This window comes from Diachasma alloeum, unplaced genomic scaffold, assembly GCF_001412515.2.
Source record: "Diachasma alloeum isolate Michigan unplaced genomic scaffold, Dall2.0 Dall_scaffold_00179, whole genome shotgun sequence".
Taxonomy (NCBI): Eukaryota; Metazoa; Arthropoda; class Insecta; order Hymenoptera; family Braconidae; genus Diachasma; species Diachasma alloeum.
In genome coordinates, this window is record NW_021680345.1 from 4,652,492 (window position 1) to 4,679,452 (window position 26,961).

Sequence of the window (26,961 nt, forward strand, 5' to 3'; positions counted from 1 at the left end):
AAGTGGAAAAACGCAATTCTGAGTCGTGCACTTGCCTATAGGCTAGTGCCGAAAAGTATAGGAAAACTTCAACTGCGTGAAACACAGAGGGGTATCAAAATGCAACTGCGTGTAACACACTGGTGTATAAAAATGCAACTGCGTGAAACACACAGATGTATACAAATACAACTGCGTGAAACACAGAGGGGTATCAAAATGCAACTGCGTGTAACACACTGGTGTATAAAAATACAACTGCGTGAAACACACAGTAGTATGAAACTTCAACTGCGTGAAATACACAGCAGTATGAAAATTCGGCTGCGTGAAACACACAAACTTCACGCATGCGTGGAGTGTATGGAGTGTACGGGAGTGATTCACGCAATGGTGCGAATAGTCACTGCCTAAAATTTTTTCATTCGTGAAAAATTTCCTTTTAGAACAGAAGTAACAATTCTGAAATTGAAAATTTGTTTATTATGCATTCAAATGTCAGAATAACACATGATGAATCTGTTATTCTGTCATTTTACGATAAAATTATATTATATCGTCATATTTTTCATCATCATATCATACAATCATATTTTTTAATCGTAAAATGTCAAAATAACGCATGGAAAATCTGTTGTGTTGACATTTTACGATTAAAAAAAAATGATTTTTTACCAATCCAACATGTGCCATGGATCTAACTTCAAGCACATACTGTGTGTTCTCCCCCTTAGCCCCAAACTCAGCGATTCTGGGTGCCTGCTGGACATCGGACGCGAAGAAGGCATTCCCATGGCCCCCAGCACCCCCTCGAGCACCGATAAACATCATCCCCTCCTCCTCCAGGTCAGCCAGAATATTGCCATCTGTACTTCTGACAATAGTGCCAACGGGCACTTTGACAACAGTGTGCTGTGCATTCTTGCCATGACAGTCTTTATTGTACCCCTTCTCGCCCTCTTCCGCGTCGATAACGGGTTTCAGGTGGTTCAAACTAGTGACGTCCCTCGAGACCTGGATCAACGGAATGCTGGGTATCAAGCGATCGATTAATTTTTTTTTTAATTGGGTTATTAAGAGGGGTGGACATGAATGAAAAAATTCTATAGAAAACCTAACGAATTCGTTAGAAAATTCTATTGAAATTCTATTGAAAAATTCTATTTGCTTTTTCCGCTGATTCTATTGGATATTCAATAAAAAAAGTCAATAGATTTCAAATTTCTGTTTTAATTTTTCTCTTAGATTTTTTCTATTAGAATTACTATTATTATTATTGGGCACAAATTTTCCAAGTTTTTCCCGCTGGATTTTGTTTTGTTTTGCATTGCAGAATCCGAGTGGAAAAAACTTGGAAAATTGATGCACAAATATTCTTATAGAAAACATCTCAAGAGAAAAATTCAAACAGAAATTCGAAATCTATTGACTTTTTCTTATCGAATGTCCAATAGAATCCTATAGAAACCCCATAGAATTCCTATAGAATGCCAATAAAATTTTCTAGCGAATTCGATAGGTTTTCTGTTGAATTTTTTCATACGTGGAGCTCAATTACCTGGAAGATTACGTGACCTCCGTGTCCACCGTCCCCTCCGTCGGGTCCACCGTGCTCGTTCGCCCACGCTTGGAGGAAACTTACAGCACCGTCTCCCCCTTTTCCCCCGGATACTCTCACCTACGAGGAGGAAATCATCGGATTCATAGGGGAACTCACAGACTGGGGATATAATTAAAAATTTAAGGCTCGGGTGGATCATCTTCCGAACGTTATCTCGATTGTTTTTCCATTTTCACAATGTAAAATATATCCCAATTTCCATTGAATTCTACATTACGCAGGGGTCCCTAAAAATTATGATTGTACAATTAAAAAAGTAGAAAAAAATACTGAACATTTTCAAAGAGAGTTTTTAGTAAAGATTAAGAAATGAGTCCGATAGAGAGAAAATAGTGAATGGATAATTACCATGATAAATTTATCATTGCAAAATAATTTTATTAAATATTAAATTTTATTAAATATTAAATATTAAATATTTTATTAAATATTTTATTTTTTATTTTATTAAATTTATTTCACTGTCTAGAGATTTCGAATTTCTGTTTGAATTTTTCTCTTGAGATGTTTTCTATAAGAATATTTGTGCGTCAATTGTGTTTACCAATGATAAATTTATCACGGTATCTAACGATCTGACAGCCATTGACTGCTGTGACGAATGACGACCGAACAGCCATTAGATACATCAAATTATTAATTTGCAATTTCCTCCCTATTGGGTTTATTTCCCAATATTATTCAAAAACGCTCTTTGAAAATGTTCAGCTTTTTTCAACGGTTTTTTGATTGTACAATCATCATTTTCGGAGACTCCAGGGCTATGTGAAACTGAATAGAAATTGGAGATCATTTTAAATTATCTAAATAAAAAAAACAATCAAGATCACGTTCGATAGATAATTCACACGGGCCTTAAATTGATGATTACTTGAATAATTAAAAGTTTAAGAGTGATGTTAACTAATTGACGGCTTCAAAATTTAACGGTAATTATGATTTATGAATATGGCTATGTCTGCCCTCAAGATCCAGCTAAAAACATTGAAGGTTTAACTAGCAATAAAAATCATTTTTTAATTGTGAAAACTCTCTCATTCACATCTTAATTAATGTCCTCCGGCTTATTCACCTGTTTGACATCCACAAAATATTGAAGTGTATCCCTAGTAGATTTTGGCTTTCGGCTTCGCAGCGGAAGTGCCACTGACTCATCATTCCGAAAACAACTGGCACAATGGAATGACTTACGGGGACTGTGTCTGCTCAGATTCAGTTCAATACCACTCAATGTTTTGCATAACTCCACTGTCTTCTGCTTTCGTATCGAGTGTCGTATTGTGAGGGACGACAACCTCTGGAGTGCCTGCATCTGCAACACAAACGACGGAGGAGGTGTTTCAAACATTTTCGAATAACAGAAAACAGTAGATTTCTTCGCAACAAAAATTTATTTCACTATCTAGAGAAGATTACATCGAGTTCTTCTCAAATAAAGTCGAAGTAACATTTATATTTTTACAAGTCTCAGTTATTTTATTCCATGAATATTTTATTCCATTAATATTTTCGATAGGGAGTCCTCAAGAGTTGGACAGGGCTGTCTAAAAGTCAATTTTATTGCGATTTTTGGAAATTGCAAATGGTATGTCAAATGCGGAAAAATTGAGGGCACAAATCTTCAGTATTTAATTCTGTATTTCAAGTTGACTATTTTGGTTTATCAAATAGTGTTGATTTATTTGTCTTTCGGAAGTTGAAATGGAATAGATATTTTGTATCTCATTTCAACAGAATGAAAAATAATATTGTGTTTACCAATTTGTTTTATTATTTCATTATCATTTCATTTTATTTATTTGAATTTAAAGGAAATAGTTTCCATCGTAATTATTCCTGGGATTTGATTTTCCTTGATATTTCTTCACATTATCAAGTACCATTAAATAAAAATCGCCGAATTTGTTGTTTTTGTTCTAGGTTTTTCTCTTAAAAAAAAGGAAAATGATTTTCGGGAATTCTAAATGTTACATTGAATGCAAAAAACGAAAGCGATAAATCCTCAGTATTAAATCCCCTAAAACCGCGTAACTTCCACAATTTATTCCACTACCTAGAGACAACAACGCCAAGTTTTTCCTCCAACAAAATCGAAATAAAATTTCTGTGAAATTCCACGACTCTGTCTCTGTACAGTGGCAGCTCGTCAGAATGGTAAACTAGTCTACAAGTCCTAATTATTCTCGCAGAAATTCGTAGAATCCGATAAATTCCACAATTTTAATAATTAATTACAGTGAATGCAAACAACGAAAGCAATAGATAAAATTTTATGAATTTAACATTTTTGATAATTCGTTCTGCAGAGTTGTATAAAACTGTATAAAAAATAATTTGACATCCGAATTTTCGGGAATTCTAAATAAATTCTAAATAAATTGAATGCAAAAAACGGAAGGGATAAATCCTCAGTATTAAATCCCGCAAGCCCTCAGTATTAAAAACCGCGTAACTGCCACAATTTATTTAACTATCTAGAGACAACAACGCCAAGTTTTTCCTCCAACAAAATCGAAATGAAATTTCTGTGAATTTTCACGACTCTGTCTCTGTACAGTGGCAGCTCGTTAGAATGATAAACTAGTCTACAAGTCCTAATTATTTTATTCGACTCCGGAAATTCGTAGAATCCGATAAATTCAACATTTCTAATAATTAATTACAGTGAATGCAAACAGCGAAAGGGATAAATAAAATTTTATGAATTTAACATTTTTGATAATTCGTTCTGCAGATTTGTATAAAAATTAATTTGACATCCAAATTTTCGGGAATTCTAAATAAATTCTAAATAAATAAATTCTAAATAAATTGAATGCAAAAAACGGAAGGGATAAATCCTCAGTATTAAATCCCGCAAGCCCTCAGTATTAAAAACCGCGTAACTTCCGCAATTTATTTAACTACCTAGAGACAACAACGCCAAGTTTTTCCTCCAACAAAATCGAAATAAAATTTCTGTGAATTTCCACGACTCTGTCTCTGTACAGTGGCAGCTCGTCAGAATGATAAACTAGTCTATAACTCCTAGTTATTTTATTCGACTCGGGAAATTCGTAGAATCCGATAAATTCAACATTTTTAATAATTCGTCCGGCAGAGTTGTGCAAAACAACATAAAAAAAAATCTCATCGAAATTTTCGGGAACTGCGAATGTTACGTCAAAAGCAAAAAACGGAGGGGTCAACTCCTCAGCATTTGCTTCTCCACCGCCAGTCACTTCACTCCATTTAATTATTTTTGAATTCTGTAATTTTTTTACTGTCAACACTTCATCCAAAAGGGAATAGGGGATGAAATCAGAGGGAACAGGAGGCGATACTTTTGCAAAGACATGAGTGAGGGCTTCATTCATATGAAATTTCTTGTCTAGCCCTCGGTACCCTGTGACTTTGTAGCCCTCGAACAGATCGATAAGGAAATTCTCGACTGACGTGAGGACGAGATCTCCATGTGCGGCCATTTCCCTGACCTTCCAGGAGTCGTCCCACCGCCTCCTGGGGGCATCCCTCAACGTGCCACCCTGGCCGTTACACAGAGTCACCAGGATTTGCCCATTAGACTCTAAGAGGCCTCCAGAGGACACGAAAAAGTCTCTCAACAAGTTTCGATTCTTGTCTAGTCGCATTTTACTACAGCAATGGGGAAAATTGAAGACTATTTTATCGAATTTCTGGGATTTCAGGGCTACGTGGGCCGATAATTGTGTCGCGTCTACTCCGAGTAGAACGGACACCCCTAGAATCAAGAGAATTATCAGTTTTTCAAGTGCACGGAGAGAAAAAGCTATTGAAACAGCCGAAAAACGACAATTTGACGCAATTCAAGCAAAAAAAAATCAGTAGCGAAGCGGTAAACCGGGTTAACTCGATTTTTACTATTGGCTAGTTTTTGACGAATATCTCGGAATCTAAAAGAGATAGAAATATTTTTGTCATGACCTTTTTTGTAGAGCCAATAGAGCGTTATAAAAAAAGTCATGAGAAAAATTTTGCTATCTCTCTTAGATTCCGAGATATTCAGCAAAAACTGGCTAATAGTCAAAATCGACTTATCTCGGTTTACCGCTTCACTACTCAAATGTTTTGTTACATTTTTTTTATCAACTTTTGTTTATTAATTTTTTTTATTCTTGGGAGTACTGATGAGAATAATAATTTTCAATTCAGTGGACATAGCGGGGAAAAAAAGAAAATGTAATGTTGAATTTCAATCGAATGAAGAATGAAAAGTGTAATCAGCCTAATCTAATCAATTGAATGTTAATTAATTGAATTATAAGACGAATAGAACATTGTTATTCTCATGAGTGGGGAAGGGTGGGGTAAAATGGATACTTTAGACTTTTTAAAAATTATTCATAACTCAGAAACAAATTGATCAATTGAGCTCAGTTTAGGCTCATCACAAAGCGAAAGAATTGTTCTTTGTATCGAAAAAAAAAATTATCAAATTTTATCAACATTTCAACCTTTCATTAACATTTTAAAAAAAGTCAAAAGTGTCCGTTTTACCCCAGCCTCCCCTAATACAAAAAGTTGAGAAAAAAAATTTTTTTTGCTTGAATTACGTTCAATAGTCATTTTTTTGCTGTTTCATTTTGCCCCACTCTCCCCTATTCATTTATTTATTTATCGGCATAACTACTCTACTATTAAATTTTTACGTGCTCTCCGTTTGAGAAATTTTTTTTTCTCTCAGCGCAGTTTTTTCCAGTGAAATTCTGCTACTCAATTTGAATTCCCTCCTCAATTCTCGGTTTTGATCAATTAATACGAACCATGAGTCTCTAGATACTTGATATTTCCTTCAGCCTCTTCACTGATAGCTGAAGACTCATAACAAGTCGAGGTAATACGAATTTTCAGGTTATGTTCACGTAAACTCGTGGAGAATGAGAAATTCCCCTCGCCCAACAGCAGTACTTTATCATTCTCGTTAAAAACCGACAATCGCATGTTCCTGGATAAAAAATGCATCGTCAGACCCTCTCACCTCACTCCAAATACTGCGAAAAACATTCTGCTCCGAAACGATAGAGAGTAAACAAACCGAAAATACCACAAACTCATTAAGGATTATCAGTACCAATCAGTCGATAAAAATTGAATGACAAACCTTGGGCGTTCGTAAATAGATGTTAGTCGCCAATTATGTCCATTCCAAGCGCAAACACAGAGTAAATAATTAAAAACTGTTTGCCAACAGTCGCGAACGCTGGCAAAAGGGACGTAATTTGTCGCCGGCGGTGGGGGGACTGTTGTGTGGCGAAGACCACGTGGTACATTAATTTTATTGCCGATTGAAATATTCAGTGGGCACTTGTCACCTCGCCATCGTCTCACGTGTATCGTTACTATGAAAATTAGATAATCTAGTTAAAATTATCCCTCGATTCTCTGCTGATTCAATCACTTCATCAATAAATCATTGTTCTTCTTCGAACCACGCACGAAAAAATTTAATAGAAAAACCTATCGAATTCGTTAGAAAATTCTATTGAATTTCTATTAAACTTTCTGTTAGTTTTTGGCTGATTCTATCGACATGTTCAACAGAAAAAATTCAATAGAAAAAGTTAACAGAATTCGATTTTTCTATACAACTTATTCTTTTCATATTTTTTCTATGGAATTTGCTCGACTCAAATTTTCTGTTTTTTTCATTCTATTTTTCTTTTCTTCTCATCAAGAAAATCAAACGAAAAAACTTGGAAACTTTGAGCCGAGGAAATTCTATAGAAAAAATATGAAAAGAATAAGTTATATAGAAAAATTGAATTCTTTTGACTTTTTCTACTGAATATTTTCTATTGAACACTTCAATCGAATCGGCCAAAACCTAGTAGAAGAGTTCAATAGAATTTTCTAACGAATTCGACAAAAATTATACAATTATTCTCTAAATTATTCTCTTCAGATTTGTTAATAAGAACTATAAAGCATTGTTGATGTTGATTTATTTTCTATATAATTTTTTCCATTGGAATTCTGGGGTATTAATTTTTTTTTATTTCGTCATGAGGAAGAAACGAAAATACAATGGAAAGAAATTGGAAAATTTATAGGGGAGGTTGGGGTAAAATGGACACTTTTGACTTTTTTTTAAATGTTAATGACGGGTTGAAATGTTGATAAAATGTCATATTTTTCTTCTCATTGCGAAGAATAATTCTTTCCCTTTGTAATGAGCCTAAACCGAGCTCAATTGATGAATTTGTTGCTGAGTTATGAGTAGTTGAAACAAAAGTCTAAAGTGTCCATTTTACCCCACTCTCCCCTACTCAGGACTGTTGACTTTCTTCTGTTGAATATTAAGGTTCAATTCACCTCATCTCCTCACTTAACGTTCGAAGAACCACCTCCACCCTTTTTTTTATGAAGAATGTTGTCGTCTTACGTCAGAAATGACGAGCATTTACGTTTTATCAGAGGAAATTGCTGGTTAAAGTCAAAGGATGTCTGTGCGACTTCGTCAAAACGATAATAGTGCTAAAACAAGAAGAAAAACATGCATTCCACGACAATGATACCACGCTCTCTTTCATAATCTTCACTAATAATGCCCCTGGAGTTGAAGAACGTGAAAAACAATCCGAGTCCAGTGAATCTCTAAATATTCCACGAAGAACTGAATTGAAAATTTTCATTGAAGTTGCATGCCATAAAAATAATTAATTATTGACTTAATTCCTAATTAAAATGAAATTAATCGTTAATTGAAATTGAATTAATCGTTAATTTCCAATAAATTAAAAGAAAAATCTGGATTAAACTGGCAAAACAAAAAATTTACATTCAATTTTTTTAGTTCTTAAATTACGTCAAGAAGGGGTCGTTTAGGAGAAACGATCATTAAATCTTTTTCATGGGAAATTTCCTCAGCTATAAAAAAGCCCTTTTCACATTTTCCCCTAAAACCCTTCGCTTCCAAGATAATAGCCTAATTAATAAAAACGTTTCGATCGTCTTATCCACTCGCCTTCTGAAATAAAATTGAATTATCACTGATGACTCCACTATCGAAGGGCATCCCTTGTTAAATATAAATCCCACATCAGGAAATTCAATTCCTCAAATTCCATAAGGTCATGCGGATCGATATCTAGGTCGTTTCCAGCCATCAACAGACCCCATTTAATTAAATCCCCTGATTGTAACGGCGTCCCAGTGAGAGCATCCAAATGAATGAAAGTTTATTTTAACTCGTCTGCTGAGCACGCGGATGACTGCTTAATTCTAAAGTTATAAATACTAGTGGAAAATATATTTGTTCTTACACTGTTAGAAGATTGCAAATGCAAGTGCAAGTGAAAAATCTTGTTATCTTTTAACAATGAAAAATTTATTAATTGAGATATCTGTTAATTTCTTGAATATTAATGCGATCTTAGTTTGAACAATGAATTTGGTAATCCTTTCATGAATCTATTGTATATAATATTTTATTTTTATTTTATATTATATAAAACATTTATGTATTTTAAAATTTTAAATAAAATTGTATTATTATTATTATTATTATTATTATTATTAATTATAAAATAAGAATTTTTTATAAAAAATTCAGTTTTGGTGAATTTTCAAGATGAATCAGTAATTCTATAAACAATTTAATTCAAATTAATTCATCATTTTAATTTTATTTAATTACATTTAATCTTGAAATTGAAATTAAATTTGAAATATCAAAAATTTAAATCTATTCGTTACTTAATTAAAAAAAATGCCAAACAGTGTTTATTTAAAGAGATTTAAAAATTATTTTTCAGAATCCTCAATCCCTTGGAAATTTAATTAAATATAATGTTTATTTTTTAATTTCCCAACGAATTTGAAAATCATCATTAAAAAATCAATTCTATCGCATTTTCAAGACGAATCAATAATTCTACGAAGAATTTAATTCAACTTAATTCATCATTTTAATTTGATTTAATCAGATTCAATCTTGAAATTGAAATAAAACGTGAAACATCGAAAATTTAAATCTATTCGTTACGTAAATTTAAAAAATGCCAAACAAAATTTCCGTGTAGGGATCACGGCTGCACATGTTGGACTCATAAAAAACTCCGTTGCGACTTGTTAATGCATGCCCTATGCACTACGCGAAGTAGCGGGTGAAGTTTGACCCCGGGGGAACGGCGTCTACGTGTCTTTTGACTCTGACCCGGGATCGATAGACGTAAAAACAGAAGGAGAATCGATTCAGCAAAAGCCAGTTACGTATTTTGTCTTCAGATGTTTGGGACAATGGACTGTTGAGTGATAACAGAGTTAATTATGTAGGCGAGATTGCCGATGGAATTAGCAGTGTCTATGCGGCATTTCAGTGCCGAGAGGAGGAATTAACGCGCAATGAAGGAAAATTGTTCAGATATGGGGGTTTGTGGGAGAGACAATGGCTCAAGTCTGGGAACAATATGATGCACTCGCTCAAAATAGACGATGCGTTGTCCCTGTGGGTGGGGATTTTTTACAAATGAATTTTATGGTGCAAATGGTTAGAGAGGAAAAAGGCAATGGATTTTGATTTTTCAGTGGGAATTCTTGGGCATAAATTTTCCAAGTTTTTTCTGCTGTTTTTAAAATTCTTTTTCGCAACAAAATCCGAGAAAAAAATTGAAAATTCATGCTTTATGTAATGTAATATAAAAAAATCACTGTCTATAAACCTTTTTCTACTAAAAATATCTCATTTTTTACAGAATTAACGAGAAAACCAGAATTTTCATAATGAAGGAAAATTGTTCAGATATGGGGGTTTGTGGGAGGGACAATGGCTCAAGTCTGGGAACAATATGATGCACTCGCTCAAAATAGACGATGCGTTGTCCCTGTGGGTGGGGATTTTTTACAAATGAATTTTATGGTGCAAATGGTTAGAGAGGAAAAAGGCAATGGATTTTGATTTTTCAGTGGGAATTCTTGGGCATAAATTTTCCAAGTTTTTTCTGCTGTTTTTAAAATTCTTTTTCGCAATAAAATCCGAGAAAAAAATTGAAAATTCATGCTTTATGTAATGTAATATAAAAATATCTCATTTATTGCAGAATTAACGAGAAAACCAGAATTTTCACAATGATGGAAAATTGTTTAGATATGGGGGTTTGTGGGAGGGACAATGGCTCAAGTCTGGGAACAATATGATGCACTCGCTCAAAATAGACGATGCGTTGTCCCTGTGGGTGGGGATTTTTTACAAATGAATTTTATGGTGCAAATGGTTAGAGAGGAAAAAGGCAATGGATTTTGATTTTTCAGTGGGAATTCTTGGGCATAAATTTTCCAAGTTTTTTCTGCTGTTTTTAAAATTCTTTTTCGCAACAAAATCCGAGAAAAAAATTGAAAATTCATGCTTTATGTAATGTAATATAAAAAAATCACTGTCTATAAACCTTTTTCTACTAAAAATATCTCATTTTTTACAGAATTAACGAGAAAACCAGAATTTTCATAATGAAGGAAAATTGTTCAGATATGGGGGTTTGTGGGAGGGACAATGGCTCAAGTCGGGGAACAATATGATGCACTCGCTCAAAATAGACGATGCGTTGTCCCTGTGGGTGGGGATTTTTTACAAATGAATTTTATGGTGCAAATGGTTAGAGAGGAAAAAGGCAATGGATTTTGATTTTTCAGTGGGAATTCTTGGGCATAAATTTTCCAAGTTTTTTCTGCTGTTTTTAAAATTCTTTTTCGCAACAAAATCCGAGAAAAAAATTGAAAATTCATGCTTTATGTAATGTAATATAAAAAAATCACTGTCTATAAACCTTTTTCTACTAAAAATATCTCATTTTTTACAGAATTAACGAGAAAACCAGAATTTTCATAATGAAGGAAAATTGTTCAGATATGGGGGTTTGTGGGAGGGACAATGGCTCAAGTCGGGGAACAATATGATGCACTCGCTCAAAATAGACGATGCGTTGTCCCTGTGGGTGGGGATTTTTTACAAATGAATTTTATGGTGCAAATGGTTAGAGAGGAAAAAGGCAATGGATTTTGATTTTTCAGTGGGAATTCTTGGGCATAAATTTTCCAAGTTTTTTCTGCTGTTTTTAAAATTCTTTTTCGCAACAAAATCCGAGAAAAAAATTGAAAATTCATGCTTTATGTAATGTAATATAAAAAAATCACTGTCTATAAACCTTTTTCTACTAAAAATATCTCATTTATACAGAATTAACGAGAAACCCAGAATTTTCACAGAAAGTTTGGGTTTTTCTATTGAATTTCTTCGTGGCTAGTACAATAACTCCGCTGAAAATTATAATATTTTCCTTTGCATGCACTGACCTATTGCCTGTTCCACTACAATTTTGGTGAAAATTCCGCTGACCCAGTACGCCACACACCATTGCAAGAACGTAAAGCCGGAAATGTCTCTCTATGTGGAAAAAAGAGAACAGAATGAGGCAGAACAGGACAGTGATAAACAATCCGCGGACGTCGAGACAAATAGTGCCGATTTATCACTCGGTTACGTACATCGAAATGATGGCTGGTCTTCAACGTGGGGACACGATCGATTCCCCAATATTTTATGACTCCCTAGAACCGGAAGAATAGTTGGGTAACGGTGGCTCTAGGGTACTGGAACGAACGAGGGTAATCATTTATGAACCTTCGATGGATTCCCATGGGGCCGGAAATTTAATGGGATTCAGTATTAAGTGCCGTGTGTATTATGCATATTCAACTGTCTTATACTTTTGTACAAATAGGTTTGAGCATGTTCAATCCATTATTAAATTTATTAATGAAAAAATAAATAAAAAAAAATAAAAAAAATAAAAATAATAATAATAATTGTATTTGATAATAAAAAAAATTCTTTTTATTTCTTCTTTTTTTAAATATTAAAACCTATTGAATATTATTAGAGTTGTAATAAAATTATCCAACAGAATTGAAGTGGAATGCTCATAGAATTTTAATAGAAATTGAAATGGAATTTCTGTTGAATTTTGTTATGCGCTGTTAAATTTGTTGTTCTCTCAGTGTATGTACAGAGATAAATAAAGAAATAAATAAGATAAGTAACGAAAAAAAATACTATTCACATTCATGAATTTACTACTAGATTTAAGGAATAATTTTTAATAAAATTCTCTCTCCACATCTCGACTAAATAAACAGTTATTTCAATACTTTCGACTTTTGACATTGCGTCGAACTCCGGAAAATTCCTGGTGCGACATTTCCCGAATGAATAATTCACCGGATCGATGGGAGTCAATGTCAAGTGAAATCAATCCTCCCTCATCAATTATGAGATGATCATCAAGTTCCTTGTGTCTAACAACCAGTGAATTTCGTTGGAGCTGCGGTCACTGCCGCTCGTCGCTTGTCCTTCAATGTTGAATTCGAACCGGCGAGAACCGGTTGCGAGTAGATAAACCAACAAGTTCAATGGACTTTAACAATTCATGACATTAACAATGAGTTTATCTACAGCGTGTGTCGGGTTGCATGATACTCGTTGCTAATCATATTCAGTCTGTGGGGAACCTGTTGAGGCCAATTGGCCTGATACTAATCAATTGCTATCAGGTGAGAGGCGACGGCTACTTCAAACGCTAATTTAATGATTCAGGAGGCGAGGGGCGCGACGTAGAACCGATTTTTTTCTCATCAGACTGAATTAAAATGATAATTAGTGTTGTGAATCAAGAGAGGAATGAATGAAATTAATTGCAGTGGGAATATGACAAAATGCAATGGGAAATCGTGAGCTTTTCCAAAGAAATTCTATTCAAAACATGAATTTGATATTTCTTTTATAGAAAAAATTCTTGATTTTTTTTACATATCATTCTGTTGGAAATTTTACCACAAGAATTATTGGGCATGAATTTGCCAATTATTTTTCTTTGATTTTTGTATCAGAAACGAATAAAAAGTCAGTAGGCGAAGGGGTGCGAAATGGAGACGATTTTTTTCGCATTAGGTTGAATTAAAATAATAATTATACTGTTATGAATCAAGGAAGGAATGAATGAAATTAATTCTAGTGAGAATATGACAAAATGCAAAAGAAAAATGAGAAAATTGAGCTTTTTCAAAGAATTTGTATGAAAAAAATCAATTTGATATTTTTTTATAGAAAAAATTCTAAATTTTTCGATATAACTCATTCTGTTGCGATTGCATCTATAAAAATTATTAGGCAAAAATCTTCTAATTTTTTTCCTTCGATTTTATTACCCGTAGCACATTAAAATACAGCGAAAAAAACTCCAAAAATTCACGCCAACAATTTCTGTAAAAAAATCATAACCCTTATCATTTTGTCTACAAAAAATCTCTTCAAAAAATCGCAATCGAAAAATTCCCCAATTTTCGATAGAATTGTAAGAAAAAAAAATAGAATTGGAGTTTCAATAAAAAAAACGATAGAATAGAGTTTCAATAAAAAAAAATCCTGTCCGCCGGTGATTTCTCTCCCTAAAAAAAATCAATTAAACCCCATGAGCCCGCATTAAAACCCCCATAAACCTCCTTCCCGCCCCCTAAAAATCTTGCCACCACCGCGGCCACCGAAAAAAGGCGCCATGAGAAGGCGCTGCGAACGTCGCAACGCAGGGCGTCGTCACCACACGGCGACTGAGTGAGTTTTTAGACAGCCACAAAACCAATTGCAAGTTCCACCAGTCTGACTAGCCGTCTGACAGGGGGTTGAGTGGAGGGATTGTCTCGCCTAACGCCTGGTATGCGGCAGTGTGCGGTGCCTTGGCCCCTCGGCAGGTCGTCTTACCCACCTCGTGGTTGAACTACTCGATTTAAAATAAATTCAAAAATCAAAATAAATAGAATTAAAACCCGCGGATGATCGGCGATGATCGAAGACGCTTCACGAGGGAATATTATTCACTCGAGGAAAAAATAGCCGACTCTCGAGGCGAGCTATCAAGGTGGGAGTGTACTCGGTAATAGACTGGTGTCTGCACTGTACCTCCGTGTACGTTAGACACTGAGTAATAGTTTGAGACACCGAGGAGTATCAGAATTAATGATCGAGAGGCGAGGCCGGTCCCTGATTTCAATCGCTCGCTTCTGTAAAAATTAAACTTCGGGTCTTGATTTTTTTTTGACGTACCCCTCGGACTTGAGACCTTTTCTTCCCGACGTGGTACAAGTTTTGTCGGGTAATTACGGTTGCGTGTCCACGAGGACGTCGTCGACCTGGCTCCAACGGAGAGTGTGTCTGTGTGGGCGAGTCTGTGTGGGAGCCAGTGGAAAAGGTGCGTGCGTGCCGTTTGAATCATCGCTTGTCTCATCACTGAGAACTTCATTCGTAGAACTAAAGAATATTTCCAGGGGACTGTTTTCACCCTGAGTAATTCGTAAAAATGATTTTTGGAAAGAAAAATCGAGTGGTTAATTTGAATGTGACGTTGGGAAAGTTTATAAAAATCTCGGGTTCAGAAATTTTAGTAATCACTCGGTGGGGGCTTGTTTGTTTCAATTATTGCGCTTTTTAAAGTCGAATTATTTGACAAAAAATCTAGAAACGTAATGCTTGTTAATTTTTTTATTAAAATCACTGTGGAGTTTTTGTTTTCAATTGTGGATCTTTTGGAATTGAAACTCACGTGAAGAATTATTCGACGCAAAATCCAGTGGAAATGAGGGGAATTTTGTTCGTGGAAATGAGGAAAATTGTCCAGTGAACTGGATTTACCTCAAACGATTCTTCAGAAGTGAAACTCAATGCTTAATTGAATGTGACATTCGTATGATTCATGACGGATGCGGCTAGTGTCGATAAAAATTGATAACAATCTGGTATTCAGGCAGTTAAAGAGCATTTACTAGTTTTCACATTTTTAATTGTGCATATTTATTAATTAAAGTTCACGTGGAGAATTATTTGACGAAAAGATGGTAGACTTTCTGTGTTTACGATGACGTTGGGTTGGGTTGAATATTTCCAGGGGACTGTTTTCACCCCGGGTAATTCGTAAAAATGATTTTTGGAAAGAAAAATCGAGTGGTTAATTTGAATGTGACGTTGGGAAAGTTTATAAAAATCTCGGGTTCAGAAATTTTAGTAATCACTCGGTGGGGGCTTGTTTGTTTCAATTATTGCGCTTTTTAAAGTCGAATTATTTGACAAAAAATCTAGAAACGTAATGCGTGTTAATTTTTTTATTAAAGTCACTGTGGAGTTTTTGTTTTCAATTGTGGATATTTTGGAATTGAAACTCACGTGAAGAATTATTTGACGCAAAATCCAGTGGAAATGAGGGGAATTTTGTTCGTGGAAATGAGGAAAATTGTCCAGTGAACTGGATTTACCTCAAACGATTCTTCAGAAGTGAAACTCAATGCTTAATTGAATGTGACATTCGTATGATTCATGACGGATGCGGCTAGTGTCGATAAAAATTGATAACAATCTGGTATTCAGGCAGTTAAAGAGCATTTACTAGTTTTCACATTTTTAATTGTGCATATTTATTAATTAAAGTTCACGTGGAGAATTATTTGACGAAAAGATGGTAGACTTTCTGTGTTTACGATGACGTTGGGTTGGGTTGAATATTTCCAGGGGACTGTTTTCACCCCGGGTAATTCGTAAAAATGATTTTTGGAAAGAAAAATCGAGTGGTTAATTTGAATGTGACGTTGGGAAAGTTTATAAAAATCTCGGGTTCAGAAATTTTAGTAATCACTCGGTGGGGGCTTGTTTGTTTCAATTATTGCGCTTTTTAAAGTCGAATTATTTGACAAAAAATCTAGAAACGTAATGCTTGTTAATTTTTTTATTAAAATCACTGTGGAGTTTTTGTTTTCAATTGTGGATCTTTTGGAATTGAAACTCACGTGAAGAATTATTCGACGCAAAATCCAGTGGAAATGAGGGGAATTTTGTTCGTGGAAATGAGGAAAATTGTCCAGTGAACTGGATTTACCTCAAACGATTCTTCAGAAGTGAAACTCAATGCTTAATTGAATGTGACATTCGTATGATTCATGACGGATGCGGCTAGTGTCGATAAAAATTGATAACAATCTGGTATTCAGGCAGTTAAAGAGCATTTACTAGTTTTCACATTTTTAATTGTGCATATTTATTAATTAAACTTATAAATTAAAGTTCACGTGAAGAATTATTTGACGAAAAGATGGTAGACTTTCTGTGTTTACGATGACGTTGGGTGCTTAATTAAATCAGACTGGGAACATTGGTAAAAATCTCGTCTGCAAAATTAAAAAAAAAATTGATAAAGTTTTTTATCTTTAATTACGCATCTTCCAGAATGAAAGCTCACCTGACGATTCATTCACCAAAAAAATAGCCTCATGCGTGAGCCAGTGGAAAAGGTCATCACGAGAATTTCATTCGTGGAAATAAAAAAAATGTCAAGTGGACTCTATTCAGCACAAACGATTCTTTAAAAGTGAAACTCAATGCTTAATTCAAATGACATTCGTATGATTCATGACAGATGCAGATAGTGCTGATAAAAATTGATAACATATCGTATTCACACGTTTAAAGAACCATTTGACAGTTTTCCCATTTTTAATTGTGCATATTTTTTCAATTGAAGCTTACATGAAGAATTATTTGATAAATAGATAATGGATTTTTTGTATTTAAACTCGTGGAAATTACTAGAATTTCATTCCTCGAAACGAGAAGTGTCCAGTGTCCATTCGTATTATTGATAACAGATGCAGATAGTGCTGATAAAAATTGATAACAAACTCGTATTCAGACGTTTAAAAAGCCATTTGACAGTTTTCTCATTTTTAATTGTGCATATTATTCAATTAAAATTCACATGAAGGATTATTTGACCAAAAGGTAATAGACTTTTTGTGCTCAAGTCATTGGAAATAAAGGAAATTTCGTACACTCTACCCATGTCAAATAATTCTTTGAAGATGAAACTAGATGCTCAATCAAATATGAGATTGGAAAAACAGCGAAAAATCTCGTATTCACAAGTTTAAAAAACCACTTGACACCGTTTTTAATTTCAATTACACATCTTTCAGAGTTGAAGCTCATCTGACGCTTCGTTCACCGAAAAACCTTTAACGTGAGCCAGAGGAAAGAGAGAAAAGCTCATCACCAGAATTTAATTCGTGGAAATAAAGAAAATGTTCAGTTGATTTTATTCACCTGAAACAATTCTTCAAAAGTGAAACTCAATGCTTAATTTAAATGACATTCGTACGATTCATGACAGATGCAGATAGTGCTGATAAAAATTGATAACAAACTCGTATTCAGACGTTTAAAAAGCCATTTGACATTTTTCTCATTTTTAATTGTGCACATTATTCAATTAAAATTCACATGAAGAATTATTTGACCAAAAGGTAATAGACTTTTTGTGCTCAAGTCATTGGAAATAAAGGAAATTTCGTACACTCTACCCATGTCAAATAATTCTTTGAAGATGAAACTAGATGCTCAATCAAATATGAGATTGGAAAAACAGCGAAAAATCTCGTATTCACAAGTTTAAAAAACCAATTGACACCGTTTTTAATTTCAATTACGCATCTTTCAGAGTTGAAGCTCATATGACGCTTCGTTCACCGAAAAACCTTTAACGCGAGCCAGGGGAAAGAGCGAAAAGCTCATCACCAGAATTCAATTCGTGGAAATAAAGAAAATGTTCAGTTGATTTTATTCACCTCAAACAATTCTTCAAAAGTGAAACCGAATGCCAAATGGAAGTGACATTCGCATGACCCACGACAACTGCAGATGGTGCTGATAAAAATTTCTAAAAACCCCGCGCTCAGCGGTTCAAGAACTCCCTTGCAGGAGTTTTCTCATTTTTAATAACGCATATTTGCCACTAAATGAAAGCTCACACGACGATTTATCTCCCAAAAAGCCGTCAGCTCCATCGACTAACGGAGATAAGAGAATTATTCGCGGTGAGATGTTGATCCTCACGCTATTACGTGATAAAAGAAGAGCAAATACGAGACGTTCGTGACAAAATTCAGTCGAACACGTGACGTGGTCTGAGAGATCTGATGTTGTCACAATGTGGTGCCGGGGAATTTGACCGGTGGCATGTAAACAATTGTGTCTGTGAATAAGGAGAATCGACCGAACACTCAGTTGTCACTCGTGTCTGATCCGGTCGTGACGATTTCCCCTGCCGAAGTAAGGCGAGCTCTTTATTCACTTGATTTTGCACCGCCGGGACTGGCGGGGAGTTTCGGAAATGCTGGGAGAGCACGGGAGTGGAATTGTGCGACTGTGAGACTGGAGGATTTTTTGTTTTTTGATTTTTTGGGGGAAATTTTGTCGCCGGGCTCGGCGAATGGGGATCATGACCGTGCATACCTCATCGACAGTGCCTCACATCGAGCAGGCGGCCACTGCTGCCTGCACCATGGCCACCAAAATATTAGCGCCGGTTAAGACTGAACGACAGATTTACGAAAACTCAATGCTCGAGGATGATCCCAACGCGAATTCTGTGGTGAGGGGCGGCAAGGAGGAGGACAGGGACACGCCGAGGTGGGGACCTAATCACAGGGGGGCGCAGGAGCTCGCTAATTTGTATAGCACTGGTGAGAATGCGTTTTTTTGAGCTTTCTCGCGTGCTGAGGGAACAACGATAGGTTGGGACTCTGTAATTTGGGGGATTGGAGGGGAAGGATTAGGGGTTATTGGAGGCAGGGATGTGGGGGGAATTTTTCTGTCAGGAGGAACGGGAAGGTGATACCTGGGAAAAATTCAATAGAAAATCTAGCGAATTCGACGGAAAATTGTATTGGAATTCTGTAGGCATTCTGTGGGGTTTCTGCAGGATTTCTATCGGAATTTTGAGGAAAATTCAATTTTTTGCGCTGATTTTGTTGGATGTTCAATAAGAAAAAGTCAATAGATTGAATAGGTAGAAAATTTTGGGCCCAATAATCCTAATAGAAAAATTTGAGAGAAAAAATTTAACGGAAATTCTAAATCTATTGACTTTTTCTTATTCAATGTCCAATAGAATCAGCGCAAAAAAATAGAAGTTTTCAATAGAATTTTAATAGGAATTCTATGGAAAACCCGTAGAATTCCTGTAGAATTCCAATAGAATTTTTTAGCGAATTCGCTAGGTTTTCTAGTGAATTTTTTCATGTGTGGAGTAGTAGAAGAATTGGTAAATTAGGAGGAGTGCATTTTTTTAATGCGTTTTTTTTTGTTAAATCATTTCCCAACAATTTTTGAAGGCGATTTTTTTGTGAAAAAAATGCATTTATCCTAATTTACCAATTCACGACAGAATTTTTAATTCCTTTTCATCATTTTTTCGATTTTTGGTTGTGGCGTGGATTATATTGAGGGGAAAAATACAAGTAATGGATGTTTGAAGGAACAAAATGTTTTTTGATCGAAATTTTCTCGGAATTTGATGGAAACTGCTAATTTGCTAAATTTCTAGATTAATTTTTCGCTTTGTTAGAGCTAAAAAATTAGAGATTCCATTGAATTTTCATTCAAGATCGATGAAAAATGTGAGAAGAAATTTCATGGTTTGTAATTTGTAATAATTCATCGTAATTTTTCGTTTATTTGTATTTTTTTAATGCATAAGTTACATTAACTGGAAAAATTCAAAAAGTACAATTAATTAGAATCACTAATTTAAGAAATTATGGGTTTTACTGTTGAAATTTTTCGTCTGAAATTTCTGATAACTTGTTAAAAATTGTTATCAACTCATAGTTCCACCGGAATCTCGAGGGAATTTTCTCAATGAAAGTTCATAATTCAATCTAAAAATCAATGGAAACTGTAAACTTGGGTTCAATTAATTGAAAATTAGTCGTTATCTGCAACTAAATTCCCGTTTTGCTTAAAAATTCAATTAAAATTATTAGATTTTCCCTGAATTTCCTCCCCTAACCGAAATTCAATCTCGCTTTGCTAAAAATACCACTAAAATACCCCCCAAATTTCCATTTTTCTATCAAATCTCTTCCTACCTGAAGAATATTTCTCATAAAGTAAACGCTAAAAAACATTTCGTTCGAAATTACAGAGTCTCTATCAAATCGTCATTGTTATTCTCCAAAAACCTTCATTTCTCATATTTGTTTACCACAAATTTGTTATCCTCGCCTCAAAGATCGAATATAAGTCCCCCCCAGCTGAAAAAAAATCACTCCCTCAAAACAATTTCCCAGTTATGCCGATAAACTTATCTCAATTATTCACATAATTGTAAAAAGCCCTGTTATCTAATTAGCACGGACAGAAATGTTCAGTAAAAATTGCGTAACTCATAATTCCCTCACCGATTACGGAATCCACTGGGAAAATTTAAGTGACGGTATCGTAATTTTTCATAGGAGATTCAGATAAAAATTGCGGAACGCTCTGGAAAAATTTCGTGACAGTTCCGTTACAATTTCCTACAACCACATTTCGCTCCGGAATTACGGAAAAGATACGTCATTTTTATTGAATATTTCTCTCCGTGTGCGAGTGCAAATGTTCCCCCGATAGTAAATGAATCCCCTCATTAATTACTCATTATTTTCCCCCTCTTCTCTCAACAGGAAAACGAACCCAAGAGTGCATTTGCGTTGGAATTTTCATAACGCTAATGGCTGTTAACTCTTTCTTTATCGTAATTCGCCTGAGACTCGAGAGCCTGAGCTCAATACTGATAGCAGCACTGTGCGGCATCGTAACCGCTGATTTCATATCGGGACTCGTTCACTGGGCTGCCGACACTTGGGGCTCCATTGAACTGCCGATACTCGGCAAGAACTTCTTGAGGCCTTTTCGTGAGCATCATATTGATCCTACGAGCATAACGAGACACGATTTCATTGAGACTAATGGGGACAACTTTATGGTTACGATACCAGCGTTGTCGAAATTAACGTGGGACTTTCTCACTCTCCCCGAGAGCGATATCGAGAGGAGGTTTCTGTGGATTTGCTACTGGTGGCAACTTGCGATATTCGTTGCACTGACTAATCAGGTGAACTCAGGAAATTTTTTATCAACGGTTGCGGGTGAACGACATTTAGGAGAAAAATCTGGAACTTTATCGGAATTTGGGGAGGGTAGGGTAGAACGGACACTTTTGACTTTTTTTGGAATATTTATGACGTGTTGAATTGTTCATGAAATGGAATAATTTTATTCTTCAATTGAAAAACAATGATTCCTCTTTGTGATGAGCTTAGACTGAGCTCAATTGGTAAATCTGTTTCTGAGTTATGAATATTTTTAAAAAAGTCAAAAGTGTCCATTCTACCCTACCCTTTCCTTTCCAAAATTATGCAATTTTTTCGGACAGATTTTTTATAATGCAAGAAAGTCTGTAGAATTTTGTGGATAATAAAAGTAGTGATTTTTCTGTAGGATTTTTTGAGGATGAATTTTCCAAGTTCTTGTTCTTAGTTTTTATTGTGAGAAGCAGATAAAATATATCGCAAAAAGCAGAAAGAATTGCTTAGTAGAAATTCTATTGGAATTGTATGAGAATTGTATTAGAGTTCTGTTCGAATTCTTTTGAAAATTACAGTGTAGAATTTTTTTAATGAAAAGTATTGATTTTTCTATATAACTCAGTCGGTTGGGATTTTTTTAATAGGATTTCTTGAGTATGGATTTTCTAAGTTCTTTTTCTTAGTTTTTATTGCGAGAAGTAAATAAAAATATATCGCAAAAAACAGAAAGAATTATTTAACAGAAATTCTATTGGATTCCTATTGGAAATCAATGAGAATTCTATTAGAGTTCTATTCGAATTCTATTGAAAAATCCATTTGCTCTTCCAATTCTATTCTAAATTATGCATTTTCTTCATTCAGAAGATTTTTTTATAATAAAAAGTTATTGGATTTTCTCTATAACCCTTCCTGTTGGGATGTTTTCTATAGGATTTCTCATGCCTAAATTTCCCAAGTTCATTTCCTTGATTTTTATTATGAGAAACAAATGAAAATACATCTAAAATAAATTTGGAAAATCGATGTCCGAGAAGTTTAATAGAATTCTTAAGTCCTATAGAAATTAATAGAATTTCTTGAAGAAACCGCCAGATTTCTCCATTAAATTCTTCCATGCGTTTTTTCCACTAGAATTCAAGTTGGAATTCTGAAAAGGTCAGGGTGTCAAACAATAATTAAAATATGCATTTATAATTTACTAAAATTCATAAATGCGTAAATTAAAAAAAAAATGAACGAATTAAATTGTAGATACCTTTAAAAATACCTGATTTATGGAAAAATAGTGTCTGCACTGAATCACTTAAATCTAAAAAATAATTCTCCGTAATTAATTGAATATTTTATCAAATACAGATTCACAACTGAATAAATAAATGAAAAATTGGACGATTGAACTTGCAGATACCTTTGAAAATCCCTGATTTATGGAAAAATATTGTCTCCACTCAATTGAATCTGAGAAATAATTCTCCGTAATTAATGGAATGTTTTATCAATTACAGATTCACAAATGGTCTCACACATACTTCGGCCTGCCAGGCTGGGTGGTATGGCTCCAGGAGCACCGCATAATTCTCCCAAGACGCCACCACCGTGTCCACCACGTTGCCCCCCACGAAACGTATTTCTGCATAACGACAGGCTGGCTAAACTGGCCCCTTGAGAAACTGCGCTTCTGGTACGTTTTAGAAACGATAATTGAATTGACAACAGGTTACAAACCCCGAGTCGATGACTTCAAATGGGCGCAAAAGAGATCTTGAAACTTAATGAAGAAGCCCATTTATTTATTTGTTATGATTATGTCAATTCGATAGGGCGGGTTCCCTTTCTACAGCTGAAAAAACAATTAAATGACTGCGATCGTTTACCCTCGCAATTCGCTAATGGAATTATGAAGATTTTAGTCACAAATTAATTAAATGAATATGCACAGAGTTGTTATATTTATTCTCGATTAACGAGGAGAACAATGGGCCTTGGCGATTTTTTATACTGATGAGAATTTGCTGAACTAAACGCTTTCGATGATAAATTAATGATGAATCACGTGTGACGAAAATTTAAGAGAAGAAGTTGTTTTTCTTGTGTTTGAAATTGATATTTTTTGACTGAGAAAAGGCTGTAGATGTGGATTTTCTTTATAAATTATTCTGTTCGGATTTTCTCTATAAGAATGCGCATGAATTTTCCTTTTTTCTCGGATTTTATTATGAGGAAAACTTGAAAAATTTATGTCCGAGAAGGTATTGAAAAATCGAAATCTATTTTTTTTAACTGAACATCTATTAAAAAATAACATAATCTCCAATAGGATTTATAGAAAAAGTCTGTAAATGTCGATTTTTCTATGAAAATTCTTGGGCCTGAATTTTTGTTCAAGCTTTTCCCTTGAATTTTATCATGAAAAATTGATTTAAAACAATGCAAAATTTATGTCCAATCATTTCTATAGAAAAATCAAAATCCATCAACTTTTTTCTATACAAAATCTGTCAACAAATGACACGATAAAGTTGCCTCAATCTTCAACAGAATTTTCTCAAAAAAACGAAGAAAATTATTGAATAAATTTTTATTTATTTATTTAAATAGAATAGATTTTTCCTTTCCAATATCTATTAAAAATATTATAATTTCCAATAGAAATTTTTTCCTTCAATTTTACGATGAAAAATTGATTTTTAAAAATGCAAAATTAATCACTTTTATAAAAAAAAACAAAATCTATCAAAAAATGACACGATAAAGTTGCCTTAATCTTCAACAGAATTTTCTCCAAAAAACCAAGAGAATTATTGAATAAATTTTCATTTATTTATTAAAATAGAATGATTTTTCCACTAAATTTCTTCACACGTGATAAACCACAGGAGTTGATGCACAAAAGACTACACAAATAATGTCAAAATGTAACACGAGACCTCTTTGCCACTATTGTCGCACAATAAGCCTGAATGCATAACAATTATTTTCCAGCCACAAATGTTATAATTAATAATGATTCAAGTGATGAATTAACAAAGAAAATCAAACGAGTAACGATGGAATTTTCCCTGAACCTTTCGGACATTTGGGTAACTAACAATTGCTGCAGATAACAGCAGAACAAATAGTAATTTACCAAAGAATTAACAAGAGAAAAAACGAAAATCAAATGGATAACGACGAAATTCTCCCTGAACCTTCAACGACATTTGGATTACTAACAATTGCTACGACTAATGAAAAATTAATATTTTAACTTTTATGTTGAAACGAATAGGAGCAATTGTTTTCGTCCAACAGTTGCACGAAACTATTGAATAAAATCTCTTTTTCGACGACTTTTCGACGTGATATTCACGTCTGTGCATTGTGTTGCTCGGATTGATGATTATCTGGGCATCAACGTAGTACAATTCTCGGGTTCAGGGACCAATGATGAGCCTATTGCACGATACTGCGATCGATCAATGAAGCTTTTGTGATTGATTCGTCGTAATAATGCCTAAATTGCTCGCTTTTGTGATGCAATAATTTTTAGTCGTTTGTTTAAAGAGATAAAATAATTTATGTATTAATAAGGGAAGACTTATGAAAAAAATTATAGAGAATTTGGCCTATGATTTCACTAAAATTTTGGTGAATTTCTATTGGGATTTTATTAATTTTTTGTCGATTTTTTGTTGTAAATTCTGCAGGGTTAAATATTTAATAGAAACGAGTTAACAAACTTTGGAAAAAAAATTATTTTCAAGAATTTCAGTTCTTATTTGGTTATTTATTTAACGAGAAAAAAATTATTAATTAATAAAAGAAGATTCATATTGGAGTTCAATTTTTTTTGTTCGATTTTTTATTGTAAACTCTGCAGCATTGAATATTTAATAGAAGAAAGTTGACAAACTTCGCAAAAAAAGACAAAAAAATAAATTATTTTCAAGAATTTTAATTGAAATTTAATTGAAAAAAAAAAATGAAGAAGTCGGCAAAAAAAAAATTAAGGGAAAAGCAATGAAATTTTCTAGCGAACGCTCTAAATTTTCTATTCAATTTTTCATAAGTACATGTAATAACGAAAGACACACGCGCCGTCCTATTGAAACATACCTCAATCGCTTCAAATCGATATTCACGTGATTCGCTCGATAAACGTTTTTTCTCAATCAGTTGAAGATGTAATTCATCACTGTCGTAGGTCACTCTGGTAATTGATTAATTTTACGGACTTGTCCCTAGTGTGATAATCTATTTTGATATAAAAATGCAGGATGCGAAGATGTCACATGTGAAAAATTTGTACAGAATCATTCTGACATCTCTTAGAGACTGTTGACAGTTTTTGTCTGGATTCTCCATTTTTTTAAATTACAAATTGATAAGCTCTTAGACGAGTGAATTCTCGTACGAAAAAATTTAATAGAAAAACCTGGTGAATTCGCTGGACAACTCTGTAGATTTTCTATTGATTTTTTTATTAATTTTTATCATTGCGTTCCTCAATGGAAATGTTGAATAGAAAATATGCTGCAGGAAAAATCAATAGAATTTGATTTTGCTATGCAACTTGTTGTTTGGACATTTTCTGTTGGATAATGTATTAATTAATATTATAATTAATATTAATATTATTATATAAATTCCTTGACTCGAATTTCCTAAGTCATATTAATTCATTCTTTCAATTGAAAGAGAACAAAATTACGTGAAAAAAACTTGGAAACTTGATGTTGAAGAATTCCTGTAGAAAATGTCTCAATAGAAAAATTTGCATAGAAATATGAATTTCTACAGTTTTCTATAAAATAATTTTTATCGGACATTTTCTGTGAAAAAAATGCACATCAACCCTAGTGAATTCGCTAGACAATTCCATTGGATTTCTATTGATCTTTCTATTATTTTTTGTTTGATTTTCTTGGTGAGAAGAAAAGAAAAATAGAATGAAAAAAACTCAGAAAATTTGAGCCCAGGAAATTCTGTAGAAAATAACTAAAGAGAATAAGTTGTATAGAAAAATCGAATTTTATTGACTTTTTCTATTGAATATTTTCTATTGTTCACTAGAAATCCAATAGAAGTCCAATAGAATTTTCTAACGAATGCGCTAGGTTTTTCTACTAAATTTTTTTCGTGCGTGAATTCCTGTGGAGAACGGCAAGACAATTTAATTTATAAATTTCCCATAATGCAGTCTACGTTCCCCACGATGCAAGTCTGTAATAAATTACCCACTGTGATTTCCCAACGAATCATAGTACCACTTTTGAATAAGTATTATCGTTATTGATGGCGTTATTGTTGTTATTGAATATACAGAAAAGAAATTGAGGGGATATTTTTTTTCAAAAGTGAATAATATTTAGAAAAGCAGTATATGTATATATTAAAGTGATCGTTGATACAAGATTAGTCTAAAA

General features: G+C 33.9%; 2 protein-coding genes across 5 annotated transcripts in view; one reads left to right on the forward strand and one right to left on the reverse strand.

The window, feature by feature from the left end:
• The window catches only part of LOC107042014 (mitochondrial ribosome-associated GTPase 2), a 13,370-nt gene extending 6,523 nt beyond the window's left edge, over positions 1-6,847 (reverse strand). Inside the window, exons 1-6 of one of the 3 annotated variants that reach the window (XM_015262888.1) lie at positions 6,720-6,847; positions 6,382-6,563; positions 4,864-5,339; positions 2,673-2,786; positions 1,538-1,657; positions 655-993 (exon numbers count right to left, since the gene is read on the reverse strand). In XM_015262888.1, the coding sequence (XP_015118374.1) occupies positions 655-993; positions 1,538-1,657; positions 2,673-2,786; positions 4,864-5,339; positions 6,382-6,559 (1,227 nt within the window). In that variant the 5' untranslated portion in view covers positions 6,560-6,563; positions 6,720-6,847. Of the gene's footprint in view, positions 1-654; positions 994-1,537; positions 1,658-2,672; positions 2,913-4,863; positions 5,340-6,381; positions 6,564-6,719 lie in introns of those variants that run through there. The other 2 variants (XM_015262880.1, XM_015262874.1) reach the window with 2 other exon arrangements.
• Positions 6,848-14,292: 7,445 nt separating this feature from the next.
• LOC107042830 (transmembrane protein 189) lies at positions 14,293-24,149 on the forward strand. Of its 2 annotated transcripts, none has more exons than XM_015264039.2 (4): positions 14,293-14,948; positions 18,142-19,165; positions 21,149-21,579; positions 23,062-24,149. In XM_015264039.2, exons 2-4 carry the CDS (start codon positions 18,913-18,915, stop codon positions 23,320-23,322), a joined length of 945 nt encoding a protein of 314 aa, XP_015119525.1. In that variant the 5' UTR covers positions 14,293-14,948; positions 18,142-18,912; the 3' UTR covers positions 23,323-24,149. The 2 variants fall into 2 exon arrangements, with proteins under 2 accessions (XP_015119525.1, XP_015119518.1); XM_015264032.2 differs by having other exon boundaries at positions 14,293-14,853.
• Positions 24,150-26,961: the final 2,812 nt, after the last annotated feature.